A 25094-nucleotide genomic window follows, 5' to 3' on the forward strand; every position below is an offset into this window, starting at 1 on the left:
TATCACTCAAATTGCCATTGTCTGTTTTGTGATTCTAAACTCCAACTATTAGACATTTCAAATTCGCTGCTCTGGCCCCACTGTGACATAATCTAGCGGAGGAGCTACAGGGGAGGGGTCGTCAAGGCCCGCGTTCTGATTTCAGGTTTGGCCCTGGGCACTTCTCTTTTCCTCACTGTTGAGCTATTTACTTGCCAGATCAAAGAAACACTCCGATGGAACCTTCCACTCAAAGGGAGCAAGGTAACAGCCCATATTGGGTTTGAAATCCACCTCATGAAAAAGTGGGAAGATGGCATTCATTCACGTGTGCCCTGACCAAGAATTGAACAGAAAAACATTTGAACAGGAGGGATGCACCGCTATTTACCATAGTGTAAGTACATTAAATGTGTTCTCAATATTTTAAATAAAGCTCTGGGTGCACAAGGCTAATCCTGGGCTGGGATGTGCAAATAAAGCTCTACGAAAACTGTAGAGAAACCCTGGCCCACTTATACGGCCGTCAACGCGCTCGCTTTGGAACCCAAATGACATGGTGCAACACAGGCTTCATCCCCGGTTCTGTGCTTAGAAACCTCTGGATATCACAAGTGCGTTATAAATGACCTTGTACAATTACTTGTCAAAAGACATGCAACACTTAAAGATGCAATCAATGAATATATTCCAAACAGGGTATCTTTTAATCATATAATTAACCTTAAGTGCATTTCTCATTTGTGAAAACCTGTAAATCCAACTTGATCAATCTCTCTTCAAAAATTCTTCATGAAGATTTCGGGGCTAATTCATGGAATGTGTGCGCCGAAAAATGGCGATTTGTGCGCCATTCTGCCTGCAAATCCCCATTTGTTAAACAGGGATTTGCAGGCAGAATGGCGCACAAATCCCTGTTTTTTGGCGCACAAATTCCATGAATCGGCCCCTTCGTCTAGACAACTGTTACCATGGGGATGAATGTACCTAAATCCATAGGATTGTCCACCATCTATTAGCGACGCGCTTCGGACGGTAGTCCTTCTTCAAGCTGGCTGTAGACTGCCTTCCTGTTGTCATCAGTCACGGGTCAAAAGAAGTAAGCCCAGATTGGAATTCTGTGATATTTCTTTGAGGATGAAGGAAGTTCACCACATCTCCTTTCGCCAGCATTCCCGGCTTTGAGGTTTATAGAAGGAGAAGCATTTACTTCCGGTAACACTTTGTTTTAGGCGCATTGAGTGGAACAGCCTCCCAAGGAGATGCAGTCAATTACCTTTATCCGCGATTAAATATCCTGGAATCCTAATCTGGGTTTACTTGTTTTGCCCCGTGGTTGATGACAACAGGATGGCAGTCTACAGCCAGCTTGAAGAAGGACTACTGTCCAAACCGCATCGCTAAGAGCCCTATCCAGCATAACCAATGGTCAGGAGTTCTTGGACGGCAAAGTGCAAGCATCTGGAGAGCATCAGGTTGCAGATACCTGAAGTGGAAATCGACTGATTTAGACATAGCACACAAACAAAAGTGGCTCATGAATTTCCAAATCCACATTATAGCGAGACAGTTTAAGTAGTGCCTGGGGTAAATCACTGGATCAATATCCTGCTGAGCTACAGTGCACCACACATTAAAGACAGTGGGCCTCATTATGAGTTTGCAGTAGCCCCAAACTTACAAAAATATCTGGCACCTGCGAATGGGCAATTACCGGGGTATTCTGGCGCCGCCGGACCTGGTAATTGCCCTTTTCGCGGGTGCCGGAACCAACAGGGCTCAATGGGAATGGGGATGCCTGTAGCACCGGGACGGTTCATTACCATGCTGGTGGTACAGGTTTGCTGTGCTCGCGGGTGCCTTTCATTCCGCCAGGTCAGACTAGGCAGAATGAAAGGCACCGGCGAGCACAACTCGGAGTTTGCCAGTCCGGATACAGCGGTACCGGCAAGCTTACCGGTACCGTTGTATCCGGACCAGCAAACTCGTAATGAGGCCCAATGTTCTTCCGCTTAGAACTTTTAGAACGATTGGGACACATGGGGCATTTTGAAGGACACTGGGGCAGTAGTGTTGACACAACTGAATGGGATCAAAATGCCACCACAATGTTTACCCTTTGCTAGGGTGACCAGACGTCCTGGTTTTGCCAGGACTGTCGGGTATTTACACCTCCAGTCCGGGGTCCCGAGAGTTTTTTAGGATTAAAAACCCTGTCCTGGGATTTGGGGATCAGGTGGATACCATCCCGGTTTTTGGTCGGATATCATGATTTTTGCCAAAAACCAGAATGGTATCCACACGATCCCCAAATCTCAGATGGGATTTTTAAACTTAAAATAGTCTCGGGACCCCGGGTGCTGCAACATGACACGGGACAGGCCACACACATAGAAGTAGGACTACAGTTTCCCTGCAGAAGCTGTAGTGCTTCTTCTATGTCAGTGGCCGGTCCGTTTTTTTTTTTATTTTCGACATCTGGTCACTCTACCCTTTGCGGTTGGCCCATCTAACAGGGCCACCAAGCAAAAATGACAGGACACACTAATCACAATGCCAACAATATGATATGCCTTGCTTGATAATTACTCCCCAGCCTGCACATGTCCATGAGCATGCATTAGCAATTTCTGCAGTGCCCCAGTAAACATGCCTTACCATTGTTTACAATCTTTCGGCGATGCACATATTTTACCTAGTGTAGGTCACTCTTAACAATACATATTTTTGCTCAGTTTTTGAGGTGCACAGGAGTCCCTGTTTAAGTTTTCCATACAAACACACATCAGGCACACAGGCTGAAGAGCACTGACAAGGATTCTCCCATTGTTGTTCGCAGCACTCAGGTTGATGGCAACATCTTAATGGTTCTGGCATCACCCTGATGGTTTACCCGTCAATACCACGAGGGTGTGGCCAACACCATTATGCGCCGGCCAGGCCCGGCTGAAGATGTGTGGGGGCTCATTTCAGCTTGATGTTTGGGGGCCCCCCAGCTAAGTGCAAAAACAGTCTGAGGCACTCCCTAGATTAAAATGGCGACAAAGATAAGGTTAATAGCCACTGGTTATCAGGAGACGGCCAGCAAGCAGGGCTCTTAAACACTAAATGCCAGCTGAATAGCAATACACCCTTCTTTGACAGCAAGGGGGTGATGTGGAGGAACTAGTGTTAGAAGGCAGTGAGGTGATAACACTTCTGTATATCCCAGAGGAAGAGAAAAACGATGCTTGAAATGCAAGTGCTGCAAATGCACATTTTAAGCCCCAGAATGAAACTACAGCATTTAATATTTTGTTGAGTTACAAGACTGCTGACTGGCAACATGAAGGAAGTTGCTGCCACCCCGCTCCCCCAGGGCTCGAGGTCCCTTTCATTTGGAAAGGTTGGAAATGAATGATGCCATCCCTGGTTCCCGCAATAATGTGGGACATTCCAAAGAAAACATTAGGGAATATTTGAGAAAGACCATTATGTTATTGGCAGCCCCATCACGCTTCCGAATAGCCTGATATTTGAGCAGCACCCTAAATATATTGGGAGCACACTGGCATATTCACTATCCCCCTGAGCTATAGAGCAGCAATGCAAACATAATTGCAGCACCCTAGAATATTTGAACATCAGTCTAATATTGCTTGCAGCACCATGGCATATTAGGTCAGCTCCCTTATAATACTTGAAGCCCACTGGCAAACTGTGTGCTAGAGTGCCTTCATAGCAGGACTTTTTTGTTTTTTTTACCCTACTGTACAGTCTCCTATTGCACAGCAGTGTGGATTGCGATCTCTCTGTAATGCTGATCACCACAATGTCATATTTGGCAGCACTGTGTCATATCGGGCACCCCTGATCCAGTGTATTGTCCAACGGGGTGGCGGGGGAGGTGTCTGTGTAATAAAGGATTAACAATGCTCCAGGGATGGCAGCGAATGTAAAAGCAATGGATTATTTCATGAATCCCCATTAACATAACAATTGAATGTGGCCTCACCGGAAATTAGCATATCAAGGTGCCCTCTATCACAAAAGTGTGGGGACTCCTGAAAAAAATGGGGGGACTCCGTCCACCCGAGTGTACCCTCGACTTGAGCCCTGCGCCGGCTCCATTGCCTGCATTTGTGGCTGCCCCTTATGTGGTTTCTAGAGATCCTGAGGAATAACCAGTGCCTTGCGGGGGAGGCATCATGGCAATGGACCCTCCAAACTTGCCATCTGTGTGTGGACACCGGCACCCTAATGCACATGGCGGCAACAGAACACATGGATGCTATGGTGTTTCACCACACCAAAGCTACACATCCAGCAAGTTCCTGCTGCCAGCGCACAAAGATTGTGTCCTTCTATGCGGTTGACTCAATGTAACCTGGCTCCCACACTTCCTGTTTAGTAGCCCCACTTCCTGTTTAGTGCTTGCCTGACATTGTAGGTTTGCATCCCGTGGTGCCACCCTGGATTGTGTCCGGGACCCCTCTTTGAAGTTCCCTTTAGTTGCAACATTGCAGGACTTCCAACTCATCTGTTGATTATCATTGATGTACTGTTGTAATGCTGTTTTGTATGTCGGTTTATGGATTTTATTTATCTGAATAAACTTTGATGATGATGAACATTGCAGGGCTTCCCCTGTGGTAGGACTTTCAAAATGCTTGGTTTAATTTTCAGAAAGTTCTTTATATCCCTCAGTGGAAGGTGGATCCTTCCTTTAAAGTGCCAAGGACGAACATGCCCGTCCTTTTTGCATAGAATTGCATAATAGCCTGGCTGTTAAGGGGTTAAGATTTTGGATAGCCACCTGGTGTTTTCCTTACTGCAACATCCCTTACTCAACATCAGGTCCAGTTTCCACCCTGCAACTTATTGGATGGCATTTTTGGCCACGTAATCCAGAGGCGCAAGGGATTAATACGATTTTGTAATTATGTCTTTTTATAGCATTGATAATCAGAAAAATAATACTCCATAGATGAATGCATATTTAGAGTTTATAAACGTGAACCCATGAATGTTTCAGGTTTTGTAGCTCTAGTTTCTGTGCTGAGAAAGCGGCATATTGCAAGGGGTTGAAAAATGAACTCAATTTCTGTAAAGGAGTTGTTTAATAGCCACATTTCAGTGAGTCTTGGAGATGGAGGAGACTGTAGCTCAGGATGGGGCTTGGAAGGGGAGGATGGGTGTGTCCATGGAGGGCAGGTTTCCACTGGACACACTTTATGGTAGCAGTCTAAGCCAGGCTTTAAGAGGGACAGAGCGCAACAAACTCGGCTCCCTAGACTTTGAGCTTAATGGCTTCAACAGCGAGAGCTGGACCAACAACGCGAAGACTCAGAGCGGAGGCTAGCTGAGGTTCCATGGCAAGTACTGGCCGTAGCACAGATAGAAGAAATCTGTGGAAGTGGGAAGGACAATACAAGGCTGACAAAAAAATAAGACGTTTGGGCTCCTTTTTGTGAATTCCTTATCCATTCATCAGAACTGAGGAGGACGAGAATATTGAAAAGACACAATATTTACAGGGCATACAATAACCTAGTCCGTTGGATTTTGAATGAAGGGAAGATATGCCAACTGGAGATGCAATGATAATGAAGCATACAATCATGCTCTACCAGGCGTTTTGTCTGAATTTGTGTCAGAGGGCCCTTATGACACCATTAATCCAAGATGGCCACCGTTACGGATATTCATTTTGTATCTGAGCTGTAATTGCTTTTCACTGGTTCTATGAAAAATTGTCTGAGTAGGTTTTTGTTAAACATGATCAAAGTAGTAGAAAAGTTAATATAAGGAATGTTTTGATATCTTTAGCCGTTTCCAAGATATAGGGCCTCATTCCGAGTTTGGAGGTAAGTTCCGGTACTTACCGGCATGGCGGAAAGAACGAGACCGATCTGGTGACAGACCGCTAATTGCGGCCCACTACGACCTCGCAGGCACGAGCTTTCCGCCATGCTGGTAAAGCACCTAGCACCATGCCGCTAAATGGCCCGTAAAACCGCCTACCGGCATGCTGGGAGACGTACTTAACAACAATGCCACGGAAGCAGCGACGTCTGTAAATAACGCTGACCGTAATTTACAGATGCTGTAAATTACGGTCACCGCAAAATAACGGAACCGGAAATATCGTCATCGCACAGGAACGGCAAGGAGCGCGGCGGCCATCTTTCAAAACACAATCCATTTCCATCCTCATCAGGCAGCACCCTTAGGAGCAATCTGAAGTTTGGAAAAGGCCTACACACCCGGTAGCAATGCCAAAAGCCCCGAAGAAGTCCGCAGACCGGCTCCGCAAGCAGCGATTTAGCCCGGAAGAGCTGCAGGCCATGGTCGACACCCTGGTGGAGCACGCTGACGTGTTCAGTGGGAACATGCACTGGGAGGCGGTGCTCTGCAAAAAAAACATCTGGGCACAACTCGGCCAAAGGGTGAGCGCAGTAGGCACCACCCCCACACCCACCGTGACTGCCGCAAGTGGTGGGATGACTTGCGGATGAGGGTGCAGAGCCTCCTCTCCGCCAACCAGAGTCAGGCACAGCAGACCGGAGGGGGCCCAAGTTCCTCAATGAGACTGGAGCCATGGGAGGAGACATGCGCTGCACTGATTGGGACCGCATCCATAGAGGGCGTCGGCGAAATGGAGTGTGGGGCACCGTCATCTGCTGATGGAGATGAGTGTCCAAAGTCAACACCGCCAATGGCAATTACATGATAAATACACACCCAAGGGCCGTCCAAAGCACCTTGTCATGGTGCACTCCTCCATCCAAATCATGCTGAGCCAACTGCCACTCAAGCAAGTGGCAAGTGCAAGTACATAACGCACATCACACATAGTGTACAAACTGCACATCACATGATGCACACCGTGCAGATGGGTTGGCAGTGTGCGAGTCAGACTGCACAGTACCAGGCCAGGATGAGTGACTCCGACACCTGTGTACATATCAGACACAAGTTGCAACGCCCAAAAGGCCACAAACCCCAAATGACTGAAATGTGAATGCAGCCATTAATGTAATTAGCGTCTCAAACAATCACTCATGCCGTCCTTCTCTTCTACTCTCACAGGCACTGAGCATGAGAGTGAGGAGGCCGAGACGAGCCGTCCCACCACCTCCACGGGCGAAGGCAGGGTCCGCCGCATACCAGCCCGGACAAAAACACCCACCCCGGCTACCCAAAAGTCCATTGAGGATGCACCACCCCCATCCCTCCCTGCATCTGCGCCTGCCACAATGCCCACCCCAAGGTCAGAGGAGTCGAGCATTACTGGGGAAGTGGCAGCCACGACCCCCCTGGAAAATGTGGACAGCCCCTTGTCCATCTGTGGGGCGTCAGAGGAGGACTTCTACCCTACCGTCCACACCCCAGAGCCCAGCAATGTCCCCTGGGTGTCGTGCAGTGACTCAGGGGAGCCTGACACACCTGGCTGAAGTGCATGTGGCGATTCACAGGGAGATGCCGATCCCGGGCCCAGTTCCCCAGTCGAGGCCCTGTCAGGGCATGTAGGCCCAATCCCCTGCAGGGATGAAACACCACCACTGGATGCACTTCGTGTGGCACACCTCACTGCCCTCATCACTGAGGTGATGGAAGACAACCGCCAGGGCAGGGTGGAGTGGCTAGACGAACTCAGGGCAACGCGTCAGGTGGTCACAGAGAGCACGAACCAGTTATGCGACGTCCTTGGACGCATTGCAGATGCCCTTGAGGCTGGGCATCCCAATCAGCCACCTCAGCAGGAGGACACCCCCTCATCCAGTCGCTCCACCCCGGTAAGCCCACCGCGACGCACCCTGTGTTCTCAGCGGCGCCGGGACATGCCTCTACCAGGCCCCGGGAGCATGGAGTAGTCAGCATTGCTGCCACATGTGGCCTTGATGGACAACATGGGACTACTGTTGTGGAGTTGGGGGGGGGAGGGTTTGTTGTGGAGTTGGGGGGAGCGTGCGGGGGGTGAGGGTTTGTTGTGGAGTTGGGGGGGAGGGGTGAGGGGGGTGGGGAGGTGGAGGGAATGTTCACACTTATGCTTTTGAATTGACAATACACCGTTGGAGTTGCAAAGTTAAACAGGTGTGGACATTCATCATTGTGCATGCGTATTATGATGTATGACAGTGCATGGTGTACAAGTATCCACACACCCAGTGCCCTGTGTGCCCATGTCATGGCACCCTCTGCTGACTTGTGTTTCGGTTTTGTTGTCCAATCAATGTTTGCCACACGACATGTCCCTCCTGTGCAACAGCTCAATGATGCTGTCTTGCCCCTTCCTCCTCCTCCTTCACTCGAACTTCATCTGGTGTTGGCAGTCCCATGTCAGGGGACAGGGCCACGTCCCAAGGGATGCACAATTTCGTACAGCATCACACATGACATGGGGCTCTTGGACACCTACTCATTGCAGTAGCTGGGTCCCCCACAGGACCAGCTTAGGCAACTCATATGTGCACTGTACAAGCCAAGTGGCTTCTTCATCTTCACGCATGCACGGGTATGGGCAGTATTGTAGGCCTCCTTGGGCCTGTTCTGTGGGTTTGTGACAGGGGTCCTGTACCATGGTGTCAAGGGACATCCACCAACACCTGCATGTCTAGCCAATGAAGGTAAGTGTCTTGACTGTCATGGTGGAGTACTGAACTTGTCTTACATGGTAGCAGGTCATTGATGCCCATAAGCACATGTCCATGGATGCATTTACCCCATTCATGGCCCCAATAAGTTTCCCGTGCAATGGGATGCTGTAGGGGGGAGCGTCTTCGAGATGGTCTATTAACAGTGGCCCGCACATCTCGTGGTACGTGCTTCATTAATGCATGCAGCAGTCTTGAAGTTAGATCCATGAATTGCAGTGTACTGTGTGATTCCGTAGTTGGGTGTGTTGGCTGCAGTCAGTGGCATATCCATCATACTGCTCTTATCCGTACTATGGTGACACAGTCAGACGACTCAACAAGCAGACAGGCACGTCATCCTGCATGTCGTCCCATGCGGCAGGGTAGCATGGGGTTCATCTGGCCCATTGAGTCATGAGTTGGTCCTGGATGTCGGGCCCAACCATGTGTGATGGTGTTGCTTACGTTGCATTCCGTCTGCACGTTGGTGGAGTGGTATTGCTTGCAGTTGCGATACGCCACCTGCATGCCATGCGGGTCTGGCAAATCCACATGGGTGCAGTCAGGGGCACCCATGCAATTTGGCATGCCTGCCAATGCATGGGGTGAATCTTTTGTGTCGTATATCTCCTGGGTAGTCCATGGTAGGGATTTGTAGTCCCTTGTGCGCTTGTGGAGGTGATCCAGCACTTGGTTCTGCGTCCATGAAATGGTCGGTTGTGATATGCCATGCATGGGCCCCACTGTGTGCTGGTAGGTGCCTGCGGCATGGATGTGGGGCACAGGCACCACCTTCAGTTGAGCAGGGATAGCGGTGTGTATTTGTATGATGCTCACTTATCTCTCGTAATTAATCAGGTCAACTATGGTGGTGATGGTGGCACAGTCAAGCTGGTAGAGGGTGAGTATCTGCTCAGGGGTTTGCTTGAGGGACCGGACCTGATGCATGGGAGTGGGGGCTGCTGGGGTGGAGACGGTGGCTGCACTGGTGCTGCATGCTGGGCCTGTCTCACCCTCCTTCTCCTCCTGTGTCTCCTCTGTGGTGGGCCTGGTGTTGTTGGTGTTGTTATTGTAGTTGTGGCCTTGCAAGCAGGGCCTCCTGCTACATGTACTGCTACCACTATTGGTATCATCTTGGTGTGGGAGGTGGTGTGGTGTGTGGGTGTGATCCTTTTCTGCTGTGGCAGACTCCATTGCCTACACCTGTGCTGATTGTGTGGACCTGTGGCTCTGGGAACCACTGCTCAGGGTTCTTTACACCTTCTCTGAGATGCCTGTATGTACTCCATGCTGGTAAGGTACTTTACGGCCTTAAGGAGGCCGTTATTTACGTGTGCGCGTTACTTGTGATTAACTCCGGTTTACGCCATGCCGCTAATATCGGCATGGTGTGTCGCGCACGCGACCCAAGGCCGCTATTTACTGCATCGTACTTTACGATACCGTAAATAGCGGTCTGGTTGGTCGGAATAGCCCTTAGCGGTAAGCGATGCCGGTAATTCTTTACTGGCATCATTTTTCCCTTACCTCCAACCTCGGAATGACCCCCATAGTCTGGCAAATTTTTGCTCCTTCATCGCAAACCTTCAATTGTATGCTCACTAAATCAGAAAGTTTGAAATAATTAGCTACTTTCTATTTAAATATACTATTTAATAAAACTACAATAACTATTTGCATTTAAAGAAGGAAATGAAAGTTTTACAGGTCATCTCCTGAGTCCCAGAGTTGATTTTCTTCATCTACAAAATCGCTGTTATAACATCGCTCTTTGTCCCCACCACACTTACACAGTTCGGTGCACCTTAGTGACTGAGCACAGCATTTGCAGTGCACAGCACACCATCCTTTGACGCATGCACACAGCACCAACAGAACACAGCAACAAGCCTCATTCTACACTTACACGAATACTCAAATACCCCCCAGCTCTCTCCAAGCTCCACAGACTCCCCATACCCTAGAGAACCTCTTTCAAAGGACTCTGTGTCAAAATCCTCAAAACATACCTCTTCCCCCACCTAATCCAGCCACACATCATCCCCTGATAGCTATTCTCTTTGACAATAAAGAAACAAAATATGTTCTACATGTGCTTGCCTGCATACATAACACGCCTCCTTCCCTTTCAGTGGAAGGAGGCGTGTTATGTACTAAGCACTATCTTCACTACGTCTAGCAATCACCGCTCTCTCTTTACTCAATCTTTCTACATTGCCCACTAGCACAGTATTCCCTAAATCCTTCACTACCTTTAAAGGAGTAGAATATTTAGAAAGTCCTTCCTCTACCCTCCTACCTTTTTTTATCTCAACTTCCACACCCTCCTTCAAGACACATTCCACACAATTTGTTTCATCATATCTCTTTTGCCCTCCGTGAGCATCCAAAATCCTGTGTTGCAGTGCCCCCACTTGCACTTCATCCCAAACACCTGAAAACTTTTTCATCCCACCCGGATGCAACCGGGAATTCGGTACCCTTTTTCTTAAGGCTTCAAACGGGGAAACTCCAGTGACCTGGTGTGATGCAATCCTATATTGCACTACACGCTCCATCACTGCACGTTCCCAATCTCCACCAGATGCGATGGCGATATCATGCTGGGGAGAGGATGCGCCTGCCGTGAGTGCACGCCAGACAAGAAATAACAAATGCACCAACCTGGATGGCGTCGCAGGAGTCAGGCCCTCTCTCACCCTTTCATCTTGGACGGGCACTCACACAGACAGCGTGTTGGACCTGAAGGGTAGTCTAACACCCAAATCTTCCCTCATTCATGATAGTCACACATTCTGGTTCGGATGATTTTGTTTGTTTAATAATTTTGGGGGACTCGATATTTGATTTTCATTTTCTATTGCCTTTTTGCCATATCAATACTACTTTCCAAGTGGAACATTCTTTTAGTCTTTAATCCGTTCTCATGGAAAGCAGAACATTATTTTAAAAAACCACAGGTTCTTGGCAGTTGTCTTTTTGTTCTTACCATCAACCAATTGTATCTGTAGGTTAGCAAAGTTAAAAATGTATCAGAGAGATGAATGGACCAAATATTTCAAACAATTCTCCTAAATACTAGGTACGTAGAGTGATTCTCATCATTCTCAGCTCTACAACGTACAATCGTAAGTATCCCAAATGCCTCTTCTTTTTTCAAATTTCTTAAGAGGATAGAGCTGTATGCTGGCGGGGAATTTTTTTACGAATCCCTCAGTCCTTCTTACGCCAAGTTGCAGCCCAATGGTAAGCTCACCGGTTTCAGTGGTATTGGATAATTACACCACTTTCATCAGGGCTGGTAAAGTCAGCATTAAGTCATCTGCTGGCTTCGTGAATTGTAATACAGCATAATATGGCTGTTGCTAGGAGGACCCACCTCATAGTCAGTGTTCCCCACTCATATATATACTGGTGCTTAATGCAGGAATCAAAAGACTTCAATCTTCCTGCAAAGGCTGTTCTTTACTAAGCAAAGTGTCGTACAACAAATTTTTGCTTGGCTCCATAGCCATAGTGTTAGCGCCACGCGTTCCGTCCCAACCCGGGGACTTCGTCAGGCTAAATTTAAACAAACAAAATCATCTGAACCAGTGTGTCACTGCTAAGCTGGGGTTGCTGTCAGTTAGTGGATCCCTCCCATCCTCGACGCCAGTATTATGCTGCATAAACCACGCAGGAGCCGGCAGGTTTCAATTATGTCTTCATTTAATCAGGATCCTTACAGCAGCCTCAACCTCTTCAGCAGGGCAAACAGTTATCTAATTCAAAGCCCAACATTCCTCCTGATCCTGCAAGGTTCTCGGGAGGATGGCACAGGGGCAACATGCTCGCTTTGGAAGCAAGATGACACAGAGCAACACAAGTTCTATCCCCAGGTCCGCGCTTAGAGATCTCTGGGTATTAAGCGTGTTATAAATAACCTATCATATCATATTATATCTAGTTCCATATTAGAACGTCTTTACATCTTTATGCTTTGCAAGATCAGCTAATGCCCAACCCAGCAGAACTATTTACAGAGCAGAACTATTTACATTCCCAGTACAACTAAAACATGAATCGGGAAAGAAACAAAACATGTGCTGCATGTGCTTGCCTCCATACAGAACAATATCCATTATCTATCTTGATCTTCCTAGCCTCTCCTCCTGAAAAATTGCAACTTCATGTTCACCCCCTCCCTTTGAGCTTTGTAAAGCCCCCTGAGATCCTCTGCGTATGGCCAGCGCTCTAAAAAAAGTGTACATTAAAAAATAGGCATAGGTAGAGAGCAGAAGGATGCCATGCCATTTAAGTACATTATATGAGAGTTAATAAACTGAGTCTGGCTGAGCAGAAAAATGCATCATGTGAGGCAGTTAAGGCTTGTACGAGAAGCCAGAGCAAAAGGCCTACTGGGGGCTTTCACCCAGAGGCTTGTGAGAGCCAGAGGAAGCTGTAGTGAAGGAGAAAGAGAAAGAAAGTGGCATGTTGCACGCTCTATCCAGACCCTGAGCTGTAAGGAAGTTGTGCGACCATAGGAACCTGAGAGGAACCTGAGAGGAACCTGAGAGGAGACATTGGCGCAGGAGGGAGACACCTGGCTGGGTCGTTAAAATTACTGCACCCTAAAAAAAAGGACCTACTTGGTGGTGGTTGGGGTGTTGGATTCCAACCCAAGAAGGGCCCTGCATGAATTTAAAGAGACCCCCTGGGAAACAGGAGGGCACATGTGAGCTCGTATTCCAGTATGATTGTGACCAAATGCCAGATTCCCAGAGGAATGGTCATCTTCTGGATCATCTGCCAAGGCCAATAGAAGAGGTTTGGGGCACGTTGAACATCATGAGACTGAATGCATTGGCAGACATTTTCCTAAGTGAAAATGTTCCAGAACTGTGTGGATTAAAACGAGTGCGGGCCGATAGGTCCTCTTAGATTAGGTCCCTTTCGCTTGATTAGACCTATTCCAGATCTTGACAATGTTACCTGTGAACCTCTTTCCTTTCTTTGGGCCTGTAACCCCTACAGGTATTCCACCCTTTCCTGTTTGTGGGAAACATGCTATATCCACCACGTGGCAGTCCTTACATCAGGTGAGGGCTAGCAATACTAGCCCTGCTTGTCACCTGCATCATCATTGTGCCTTTTGAAATGGGTATTGTCCCACCGAAGCTTAAACATGTAACAATACAACGTCACTAAGGAAATGCAATCCAGATCCTGAAGTCTACATGCTCATATTTGGCACCTGCATTTCGGTAAGTCTCCAGAAATGGCATGAATACTGAAATAACATCTTACTTGGAATCTAACCCACTACTCAGTTATTAATACCTGGTTTCAACCTTCAGCGAGGAACCAAAACCACACTATTGGACATCGCAAAGGAACTGCACACTGCTTGAGATCAAAGTGCTCTCATAGTGCATTGTGTATCTGCCTCGTTCGATACCATTGAGTGGAGTACTGCTCAACCGCCTAGAGGGAGGTTTTGGTGGCCTAGTTCTTACTTGGCTCAGGTCACAATGGGGCCACTGATCTGCAGAATCATCAACATTACACTGTCACCCCACAAGGATCGGATCTATCACAATTCCTCCTTAATATCTTTAATCGCTGTATTAGTTGAATCATTGCAAGCCGCCACAATATCGATTTTTACATTTATGTAATGACATCCAGATTCATCATAAACTCACATAGGGATCTGGTGACAGTTATCAAGGTGGTGATTGCTTGATTAGTGTACAAGAACGTCATATCCAAAATGGGTTATTCTGCAATGGATCAAAGATGGAAAACTTGATTAGGGGATCTGTGAACCCTACCCTACCTTTCGACTGATCTGGGAAGACCTCCAATACCAGCAAAAGAGGTTTACAAACTTAGGGTACTCTTTGACTGCGGCTTCCGTTCAGCCACTGAAAATGCATTCCATTGCATCCGCCAACACTGTAGGATCCTCCCTTCTTTGGCAATTATTCATAAAGTAGTCTTAGTCCTAGCAGTGGTCACTTTGTGTCTAAACTACTGAAATGCCCTACACAAAGGACAACCAGCAAAGAGATTCCTATGTTAAACGACTTCTTGAAAAGCGTCTTTGGTAATAAGGCTGACCCAATAAGGCTATTTTCTTGCTTCTTCATATTTTCTGGTTTTCCTTAACCTCCTAAACTACCCCTTCATGCATGTATTCATGTTTGTTTTTAACCCTTTAACAACCTTTCATTTAGCTCAATATGTTTTTCAGGCCATATTGTTTGCAGAGGAATGTATTGCAGAAGAAATTATTCAAAATATATTTCCACAAATTGCCTAGCAAAGTTCCTCTGACACGTTCCAAGTGGCACAAACTCATGCAGTAAAGATCATCTTCAACTTTAATACCTTCACCTCAGCATAAGGATTTCGTGTGACTGATGATTAAGGAAAGATGACAATTCACGACTTAATCCATAGCATGCACATCTCTACGCAACTTCTCCCACAGCTACCTCTCTAAGATCTTCCAGCCTCCCCGACCACCAAGGCAATAGTCATCTACCTGCAATAACATGCTTTCCATCTTCAAGAAGAAATACACATGATATGGTGGCTCTTCTCCCTGGCTTCCACCTCCTCACTTAGTAGTTGTGGAAAATGTAATTACCCGGCCAAGAGGCTTGAAAGCATCCCGATTTCACAACGATGCATGGCCCCAAAGTTAGAACATATTTTGGCGCATCTAATCACAATCTCCAATCCTAGACTTTTGTCCGTAATGTGCCTAAGACTGCCCACACTGCCGCATAAACCGTTGTTTTTCATAGGAAGGATTTTCCAACACTCTTCGAGCATACAATAAGGACTCTCAATAAGAACCAAGCAACCTTGTTTCCACATGAGCTTCATAATGAAGCTTCCCACCCCGGCTGCTGTTAACCAGATCCTCCCCTTATTCCTCTCTTGGAGAAATTATGGAAATAAGCGCTAGGGTGTATGCCATCAGTGTGTCGTTATGCAGTCAGTCTTATGTTGTGTAGCCAATTACGTTCAGTTGAATGGTATGGATCTTCCCCAAATGTTCTAGTTATCATCCTCATTGCTTCTCGAATGGAGGTGATCTTTTTGAAAGTAGTTACACCAAGATATTTGAGCCCAAAGGAAATCCAGATCAGTTGGCAAACCTTGCCATGGAGAGTGAGCACCCAGGCATCAATTCGAATGTTAAACAATGGACTACACCCTATATCCATGGGCTGCTTAAATATTTTGCCAAACCCTTCTTAGCTTGTGCAGTTGTTGGTTACTGCTTTGATTTCAGACCCGGCAACTTTAAAGATATCAATAGCTGTGGGTTTGGCATCAAAGCTATCTCTTTTAAACCTTACTCCAAGGTTTCTTAGAGTGTCCCATGTACCTGCTACAGAGCTACCTCAGCACATACGATAAATATAACAAATGTGCTGGATTAATACTCCCCTTGGTCACTAGAAGACTCCTGATTTCCCCCATGAGGTCAAGGGAATTCCATAGTTCCCGCCTGGGTCATCCACACACTACAAGACCCATTCAGCTTGGCCTTCTAATGCTGGCAGTGTTACCTAGTAACCAGTTAGTTACATCACTGTGATCAAGCTATACAGTAGACCTGCACAATTCAGATATGGGCAGCAACATATAACACTTGAATTGTGTCATAGGGTTAGACGTGCACGGTAATACATCTGAGTGATGGGCTATAAGCAGATAGAACATCCATTAACACAAAAGATTAGCAGCACGCAGCACTACCAACCAGAGTGTAAGCTAGGAGGTCCAGCGCTGTCCACAGCACTACAATCGAATCACAGGGATCTAGCTGTGAGTCGCGGGGATTAAAAAAGGCACAGCAATAACACTGACTTACACGGCTGGCAGTACACAGTACTTTCCCAGTATCTCCATCCCACCCAGGCAGAGTCATTACCTGCCAGCAGCAAGCACTATCATTGTATCCCAGGCTAGTGGTGCACAGCACTACCATTGGAGACAAGGTATGTGGCTAGCAATGTACTTCACAAACTTTGAAATACAGGCTATCAGGGTACATCACAAAGGTGGTATATCAGATTGTGGATTGTACAGCTCTGCCGTTAGACTTGGGTTGGCAGAACTCATGTGAGTCTCAGCCTGCCAGCAGACAGTACTACTATTGAGTAAGGGAGCTCTCAGCATACACCAGTTGTAAAATAACAGCAGGCTGATTCCAGTGTCCATCATGGACTTCCCAGCATTTTCTCTGTTTTGAGTCATGAAAAGTAAGAGCAATTTTGTCCCATGATAAAAAAAGATGAAAAATACCAGAGGACCACATACAGTCCCACTCTCTATAAACAGTGGAGGGCTTGCTTATATTACTGACCTGTAAACCCGCATTGACGGTAAGGATTGGCGACTCATCGTTGACTGGCCGAATGTCGACGACAATAGTCACTGGGTGGCTCTGACGTCCAATCTCGGAGGCGTTGGCTGCTAGTGTGAAGGCATCGCTTTCTGTCTCAGTGTCATCATGTTCATATAGGATAAGTTGCTGCTCCACCTGGAAATACCAAGAGAGATGTCATGGCATGGATACTCCTCACCATGCTTATACTCTAGGAATTTTAGATCCTGTAATTCCTGCGCGTCCCCTGCACCCCCCACTGGACTGGTGTCACAGAGGTAATCCAGAGAGGGTGCCCTACATTATGGACAAATAGACATGAGGTAGAGGACTCATCCTTCTCAAGGCTGGACCGGAATTGTCATGGTATTATGCCTATTACATGGACCATACTATCCAATCGTTCCAGCAATATTTGAGTTCACAGCCTTCTGTTGAGCAAGATGTCTGACCAGCATTAGTGCTAGGCTTTTTTCTACAGCAACCATAAATTACCAGTTCATGGTACTGGCAGTAGTGAATTAAGTGTTGGTTTGTCAAGTGCAAGTTTCTGTAGATTCTGTGTTGGTCAATGTCAGGATATTGCCTCTTGTGAACCAAAAGCCACATTAGTTAAGAGACTGCAAAGAAAACAAAATAGTGTGGGCACCGCCACAAACATTTCATTTTAAATGAAATCCAGAAATTTGTGGCAAAAAAGTGGAGATGGTGGGAGAGCAAAGGAAGCAGTAAGAACTGGGCAACATTGAACATGTCCTACATTTGCGAGAGAAAAAGCTAATGTGGCTAAGATGCAAGGGCATATCTAGGGTCAAGGGTAAGACACTGAATGTACGTGCTCCCTTCTTAATTCTTCAGCACTGTATTCACAGTATATATATGTATATACTCTAACAAAGCGCCATCAATCTTAGGTTTTCAGCATTTGAAGGAGTCCAGTGTAGGTTTAAAGGAGATGATGTGCAAGATATATTGCATGCATTGCTTTAGATCAAGTCTGCTCCCACTCTAGTAGGCCACCTTGCTTTCCGTAGAAAATTCCGGGAATTGCCTTCTGAAGCTTGCAAGTCACCATGTGGGAATCCTACAGGTCCTAACCTTGCAAGCATTAACTGGCCTGAGTTGCTGTTAATGACTAAGGTGTGTGAGGGTACGTATCCTTCAGGCAGAGTTGCAGGAGGGAACTTACCATGTGATGGGTCAAGTGATTATCCTGTTTCCAGTGAGCATGGTGTTGACCATCTCAATCATGGCCCGCTCTGTCACAGAAGCACAGCAAATTTGCAGCTGGGAAGCAGGGGCCGCAACACAGTGAAGGAATCTCCAGGAGGAGTGTATCACAGCTTGGGAGAACCACAGTTTTATTGTGGTCGCTCAAAGGCATTAACCTCTGCCTTTCCACTTCTCCTAGCTGGAGCCACTCCAGCCAGACCATTTCCCTTAACTTTTATAGTGGAACTTGTAAAGGGCCGGGTAAACACTGTTACTTGATTTATTCTCTGGAAACAGTCTATTCCGACAGTTTTGCATGAAGGGCACGTAACTCGCAACCCTTGCCGTCCATTCATGATCTTCCTTAGACTACTAGCATTCTGTCACAATAGAGCTGGAGGCAGAGACCCCTTACATGTGCACTTTGAATGTTTTGGACATGTAGGGGCAACGGGATATTTTGAGGACAGCTAGGAATGAGCCAACTTCCAAAGTTTGAGGTTCACGCCCATGTAGTGTCATATGGTGCTTCTGTGAGTAAAAGATTCAATTTATAAAGCACCCTTTTTAGACTACCTCATAAACTAGGCATGTGTTTCTAAAACTGGTCCCTCCTAAAAGAGAGCCATCATCTCTGTAAACGTTTGTGTATTTCCTGCAATATTGCTCTTCGTCTATAATGTGTAGGTGATCGAATTCAGGTCTCCAAACCCTACTTGATAGAGCTACCCCAAGAAACACAGATATAGATTACATCCATTGAATGACATTTTTGTGTGTAAAACAAGCATTCAGATCTTACATTTTTGAGGTTATTGCTCATGTTACCTCGTTCCAGGTAAAGTAGAAAAGGGATTCGTCTCCATGTCGCTCTGCATTCCGAATGGTGCCATGTCTTGGCGGCTCTACGACTGTAAACTCCAAGTTCAGGTTGGTGAAATAGGAGCTTGGGATCTGGAGCACCTCTGTGGACAAGACCCTGGAGCCTCCCTCCTGCACAGTGATGTTCTGCACTTTCAAGGGCACTGTCATGGGCAGGACCTCCATGTGGACGACTAGGCCTTCTAGCACCTTTGCGCCATTGCTCACGTCAAGGGTGAATGGGTCGGCACCAAGGCCTGGCCGTGAGTAGAGGTAGAGGATGTGCCCCGCGTTGAGATCCTCCTGGGTGAAGGTCTGGATGTTGTGTAAGCTGCCTTCCGAAGAGTCACTGAGGGAGGTTGTCACCAGGACGCCCAAACGTGGTGGGGATCGCACATAGTAAACAATCTCGTGTGGGAAGCTGTTTTCATCAGAGACCTAAAGGACATAGCAAAATAAAGAACACCAAAAAAGGTAACATGTTTATGTTCTTGGCCCTTAGCAAAAAATGGCAGGTTTCTGTCACCTCATCTTGCGCATGTGTGCGAGGGCTACAAAACATAGACCATGAGATTTGTGAGGTGCTGTGACAATGGAGAGCAATTAGGAGAATGGGAAAAGTAATTAAGGAGATGTTTGGCATCCAAGACGGGGCTAGAGAGGTTGGAGGCTCTATTGAACTCTTTCCAGCATAGATGAGGGGGGTGATAGATGAAAAATGTTATTTCTGAAAAGCCTTCCAGCACTAACTGAAGAGTGGTAAAAGTGTAGATTTATGTGTGGGGAGGGTGGGGCTCGGAGGTGTATCGGCTATGTCTGCTCAGTGAGAGAAATAACGACATGTGTTTGGAGAGTGTCCCAGGGTCGTGGAAATGGGATGCGGGGGGCTATCTGGGTAACCAGTGGTTACATTGCAGGAAAGAAATTAAGAGACAGTACATGAACGGGTAAAAATAACAGATTACAAAAATAAAGAGGGTGACAGATTGAAAAAATAACAAAATATGGGCAATAATATAGGTTTGCAGGTTTGAGTTTAAGTGGGAAAAAAGTCCAATTAGATTTCAGTTACACATAGTATAAAAGCGAGGATGAAAAATAGGGTTGACAGGTGTAAGTGGTCAGAAAGGTTTGGGGCAGGGGTGCCCCCCGTCAAAGGGCATTTTAAAGGGAAAAGCAGGAAGAAAGTAATACGGTAAAAGTGAAAATGTTGTGAAAAAACATTTTAAAACCACAATATCAGGATTCTAATTATTAAAAGGCCCACTAGGTGGCAGTCACAGACTATAGAAACAAACAGCACGTAGATAAAATGCACAAAGTACAAGGTATGTCATTTTTTTGTTGTTGAAGTTATTATGGTTTTGTTATATATGGATTTAGATATAACGTCAGTGTTAAAATCACATACAACCACTATCTGGCAAGGCTTGCAGCTTGAACATGGAAGTTATAGATGCATATATGTGCCTGAAGGTTTTTTGCCATTTATTAGAGTGTGAATCATTAAAGGAGGGAAGGCACATGTGACCCCTATAAAACTCCTGAGCTCATTGTGTTCATGTTACATGCATATTGAGTCTAAGATAGCAGCCCATTTTACTGCCAACTTTCTTATTGTATTGAGGCTACTCATCAAGATATACTACAAAGCAAATATTTAACAGATCACTTTTATAAAGAGCTACAGCGGAAGCATAAAATAACAATTTATCATATCTCACCATTAAGTACTCTTTCTTGATCTCAGCGGCTTCACCTTGGAACACATACATTTTCTCATTGTGGATGACTTGTGGAGGATTACCGCCTTCCAAGAAAACCATGATCTCCACACTGTCTTCTACAGCCACCTGGTTGGCTTCTGCTGAGAATTCAAAGAAATCCCTGGTACTGCTGCTGCCATTGTGGTGATAGACAATCTCACCAGAGAGAAGGTCCTTCTGTGAAAATGAAGACACTTGTTGAACACCTTTCCGTATTACTCCTTCTTGTGGTGGAATTATAATCTTGAAGGAAATACCGTCCTCCGTTCTTATGTCCACGTTGGTTTCCAGTCTTAGGACGGAGTCGTCTAACACCTTTTCTCCTCCTTGCTGCACTGTCAAGCCGGTGTTGTTCACAATCTCAATATAAGGGTCAGAGGCCTGAACCTCCACGAGGGCTGTGACTTGATGTAAGCCATCGGATACCTGCAGCTGGAACCAGCCATGATCAGCACCTGAATGGACAAAGAGAACTCTCTTTTTCCTCAGGTCCTCCTGGGTGAAGCGATACACCTGGTGTGCTGTGTCTTCCACAAAGACGATGTTGCCAAAGGGCACACCTCGCCGCACCAGCACTAGCTGCAAGTCAGTTGACCCTGAGTCTTTGTCAGTGAAGGCAATGTCACTAGTGGTAAGTAGGCGCTGCCCACCTCGAACCACATTGAAGACCTTGTTCACCACTTGAACGGGTGCATTATCATTCACAGGCTGTATGGAAACTCTGAACACTCCTCTCACCTCCTCGATTTCCCGGTCAAAAAAGGGAGACTCTGCACTGCCCTCAACCTGTCGGATGGCCACAAATGGTATATCATCCTCTGTGGTTTCAGATCCATCGTGTTGGTATACTAGGACTCCCTGGAGAATATCCTCATTGGTGAATTCTGTTAAGACTTCATCATTTGAAGGCTGTCTGGAGGATTTCCTCCTGAGTAGTCTTCCATGCTGCGGACCTTCGATGACCTCATACAGGTAATTCATGCTGATGGAACTCTTCACAAACAAGTGGTCTGAAGAAATGAGGACTTCTCCTCCTTCAATAACGGACAGAAGGACATTAGTCAGCACAGGTGCGTGCAGGTCTGCCCCGATCTTAATTTTGTATTCGTACACGGGTGAATACTGACTGCTGACAAAAATTCGGAATTGGAAATAGTCCTCAGTGTCTTTAGAATTCCTTGCAGTCGTTTGAAAGCTCAGTCGTTTTTCCAGCAGATCTTCTTGGGTGAAGTTTTGACCTTCGGTCAGTCGCTGGCCACCAAGCATGAGGTTTCCCTTTCTGGGAGCTTGGAGTATTACATATTGGTAGGAGGAAGCATTGGGACTTTGCCCTTCTAGGGAAGCTTTCATATCTCTAGTGGTGATGTTTTGCTGACGACTTTTTTTCAATTCTAAAGGGGCCATGTTTACCATTTGTATTGGTGATCTTTTCACTTTGATAAAAAAGGTGTTATTGGGAAGAATTTTCTCACCAACCTGGACTTCAAATCTCAGCCTCTCGGTTATGTCTTCTTTGTGGTGCTCAGCATCGGTGCTGAAGTACTTGAGCTGCCCCTCTTCTATGTCATGCTGCTGGAAGGATTCAGTTACTCTCCACTCCCCTGTGATCCCTTTCTTACGAACCTCTCCAAACCTTAGAGGCTCCACGACCCGATAGAAAATGTCCACCTTCTGCTCCACTGCATTGGTCTCCACAGAAAGATTGCTGGGGGTAATTGAAACTGCATCACCCTGTGAGATTATTAGCCCAGTGTTGTTGCCGACAAGGATATCAGGCTCTCTGGAAATAATCCTCAGGGTGGCAATGGGCCCTCTTGAAATTCCATCACTTGCTTGGAGGTTCAACTGTTGTGCCAGACCACTTTGGTAAACAAAGGCCACCACACCATCCTCTAGATCATTACAAGAAAAGTGATCAATGGCCTGTGCTGGCTGATATTGGTATGCCAAATAACCCCCTTCCATACTCTTTTCACTGGCTCTGAGAATTTTCAAGTTGTCGCAAGGTGTGTCAGGATCAACAATATGAATAATATCTGAGCTTAGAAGCTTGCTTGTGTGTTCTAGTATCACAATAATATCTCCCTGTGGGAAAACCACCTGAGGAGGGTCATTGACAGGGGTGATGGATATGGGAAATAAATAGGTTTGACCTTTACGCAGGCACTCTGGAATCGCCACCTTGGTGTTGATGGTGACCTCAAATGCCAGCTGGTCCATGGTCCCCTCTGACCCATCATGGACATACTTTACTTTGCGTTTGATTATATCAAGCAGTGTGAACCTCTTTCTAGTGCTAGCCCCTGGAATATCTAGCTCTAGGTATCCATACCTTGCATCGTGAGTGACACTGAAGAGCACCTGGGATTGTCTGATGCCGACCACAGCAAGGTCTATGGTTGGCTGTGTATGACCCAGTTCTAGGAATGAGGTGCCTCCTTCTCGGACTACCAGTGGGCTGAGATTCAGCAGTCTTGTGAAGTTATTGAAGATGGCTGGGAGGCCAGACTCCAGTTGACATGGCTCTGTTGTTAATGCCCGGAGTCCCTGCCAAATCAGCGGAGTAGATGTGGGAGCTGGAGTTGTTGGGGCATCGTAGTACTCATATTCTTCTTCATAGTCATCATTTTCACAACCTCCCAGTATGTCCTTTGTGACGAGGGCATCTTGCAGACTTTTCTTCTCCAAGTTTATCCTAAGATCCTCCATGCAGCCAACAAATGATCTGTAACTACTTTCATCTCTCAAAATGTAACCCAACTGGCTTTCCTTCAAGATATCAAAAGTATCATCATCAAAGCCTCCCACCAAAAGACTCCCCTGTAGATCTAGGAAATTATGCACACCCGTTTTTGATGTTCTAGACACATAGTTATCCACACTGATTTCAAATTTGAAGGCGTCAATATAGATTCTGATATCATGTGGCTGATCATCATTAATGTAAATGTTATTCTGCAACTTGACCACACCACTGCCACTATTCACTGTGCCCCGTAAATAGCCATTAAGGATTTCCAGGTATACAAAGTCATGCTGTGGCCCTGACTGGAAGATCAGTGGGGCATGATCTGCTGTCGACGTCATCCGGAACTCAATGGAACCCTCTTTTCTGGCATTCCAGCTGGGGAAGGCAATGAATGACTGTGGGCCAGAGAAGCTAAAAGGGTCATCAAGCCCTGCTGAAAATTCTTGGCGGCAGCCATCTTTGATCTCATGGACTGTCCTTGATCCAGTATTTGATGTAAGTAAAGCGAAGAGATCAAGGCCATTAAAGGTTGTGGCGTGAAGGCAGCCTCTGAAAGGTGTACTGACTCCGGTGAGATAAGGTAGATCTAGGTCCCCTGCTCCACCAACGTAAAGGCCGTGATGGATATTCAGCTCCTGCCAAGGACCTGGGATCTCTGTAGTGGTGCTGAAGAGGCTGTCAATGAGCAGGGTTATCTTTCCGCTCCCCACATTGAGCTCCAGGTCGTGCGTCACTAGGTTGTCAAGCTTAAGTCCTGCTGGAGAGTGTGCCCGCACCTCCCCTGATCCGAGGTCCAGTCTTACCTACAAGAAAGAGAGCAGATTTGAGCAATTAGAACTTCCAACACTGGCTTGTAGAGTATAGAAAAGGGTAGACTTGGGTAGATACAATGCTTCCAAAGACCTCTGTTTCCTTCCTACTAATAATAGGAGGAAGTGGAATGGGATGAAAGCAAAGGGCAAGAAACCAATGTCTAACTAAAATGTAAGACCCACTCATTTTTCCATGTGTCCTCTGAGACTGCCGGCCAACCTAATGGTTGTGATTTCTGGCAAACCTAATGCTCTCTTTGTGATAACGCTAATGGCAGGTCGTCCTGCGGTTTATAGTATGGTTTCTGCTCTACAGCATGACAATACAGATTCACTATTTTTTATTTCTCCCCATGTTACATTAGCCCTTTCACTGACAGGCCTTCTTCAGGGAATTAGGACGTGTATAAACAAATCTTGATGGGAACCTGTCCACCATTTCTGGGTCTGAAAAGATTACTACCTGCAGCTCTTGGAAAGGTTTGAGCATGCCCCCCACCTTGCTGGCTTCTTCGGCCTCTTGATTCATAGATTTTAAATGGAGGAATCAGTGGAGCCAGTGGGGCCTCGTTATAAGTTGGCCGGTGTGGTAATAGCATGCTGTTATTAACCTATACGGCACGTTACTGCACTGGGCAACTTCGAGTTTGCCATTGAGGTCATTCCACCACCTTACCGGCATAAATCACTGGTATTACAGCCAATGGT

The 25094-nt window shown here is 46.5% G+C and overlaps 1 protein-coding gene across 1 annotated transcript in view; it reads right to left on the reverse strand.

The window, feature by feature from the left end:
- CSPG4 (chondroitin sulfate proteoglycan 4) overlaps positions 1-25094 on the reverse strand; it is a 372985-nt gene that overhangs the window by 91599 nt on the left and 256292 nt on the right. Inside the window, exons 3-5 of the mRNA XM_069624563.1 lie at positions 20784-24377; positions 19027-19497; positions 16966-17142 (exon numbers count right to left, since the gene is read on the reverse strand). Of these exons, the coding sequence (XP_069480664.1) occupies positions 16966-17142; positions 19027-19497; positions 20784-24377 (4242 nt within the window). The remainder of the gene's footprint in view (positions 1-16965; positions 17143-19026; positions 19498-20783; positions 24378-25094) is intronic.

Source organism: Ambystoma mexicanum, chromosome 11 (assembly GCF_040938575.1).
Source record: "Ambystoma mexicanum isolate Mex_15411 chromosome 11, UKY_AmexF1_1, whole genome shotgun sequence".
Lineage (NCBI taxonomy): Eukaryota > Metazoa > Chordata > Amphibia > Caudata > Ambystomatidae > Ambystoma > Ambystoma mexicanum.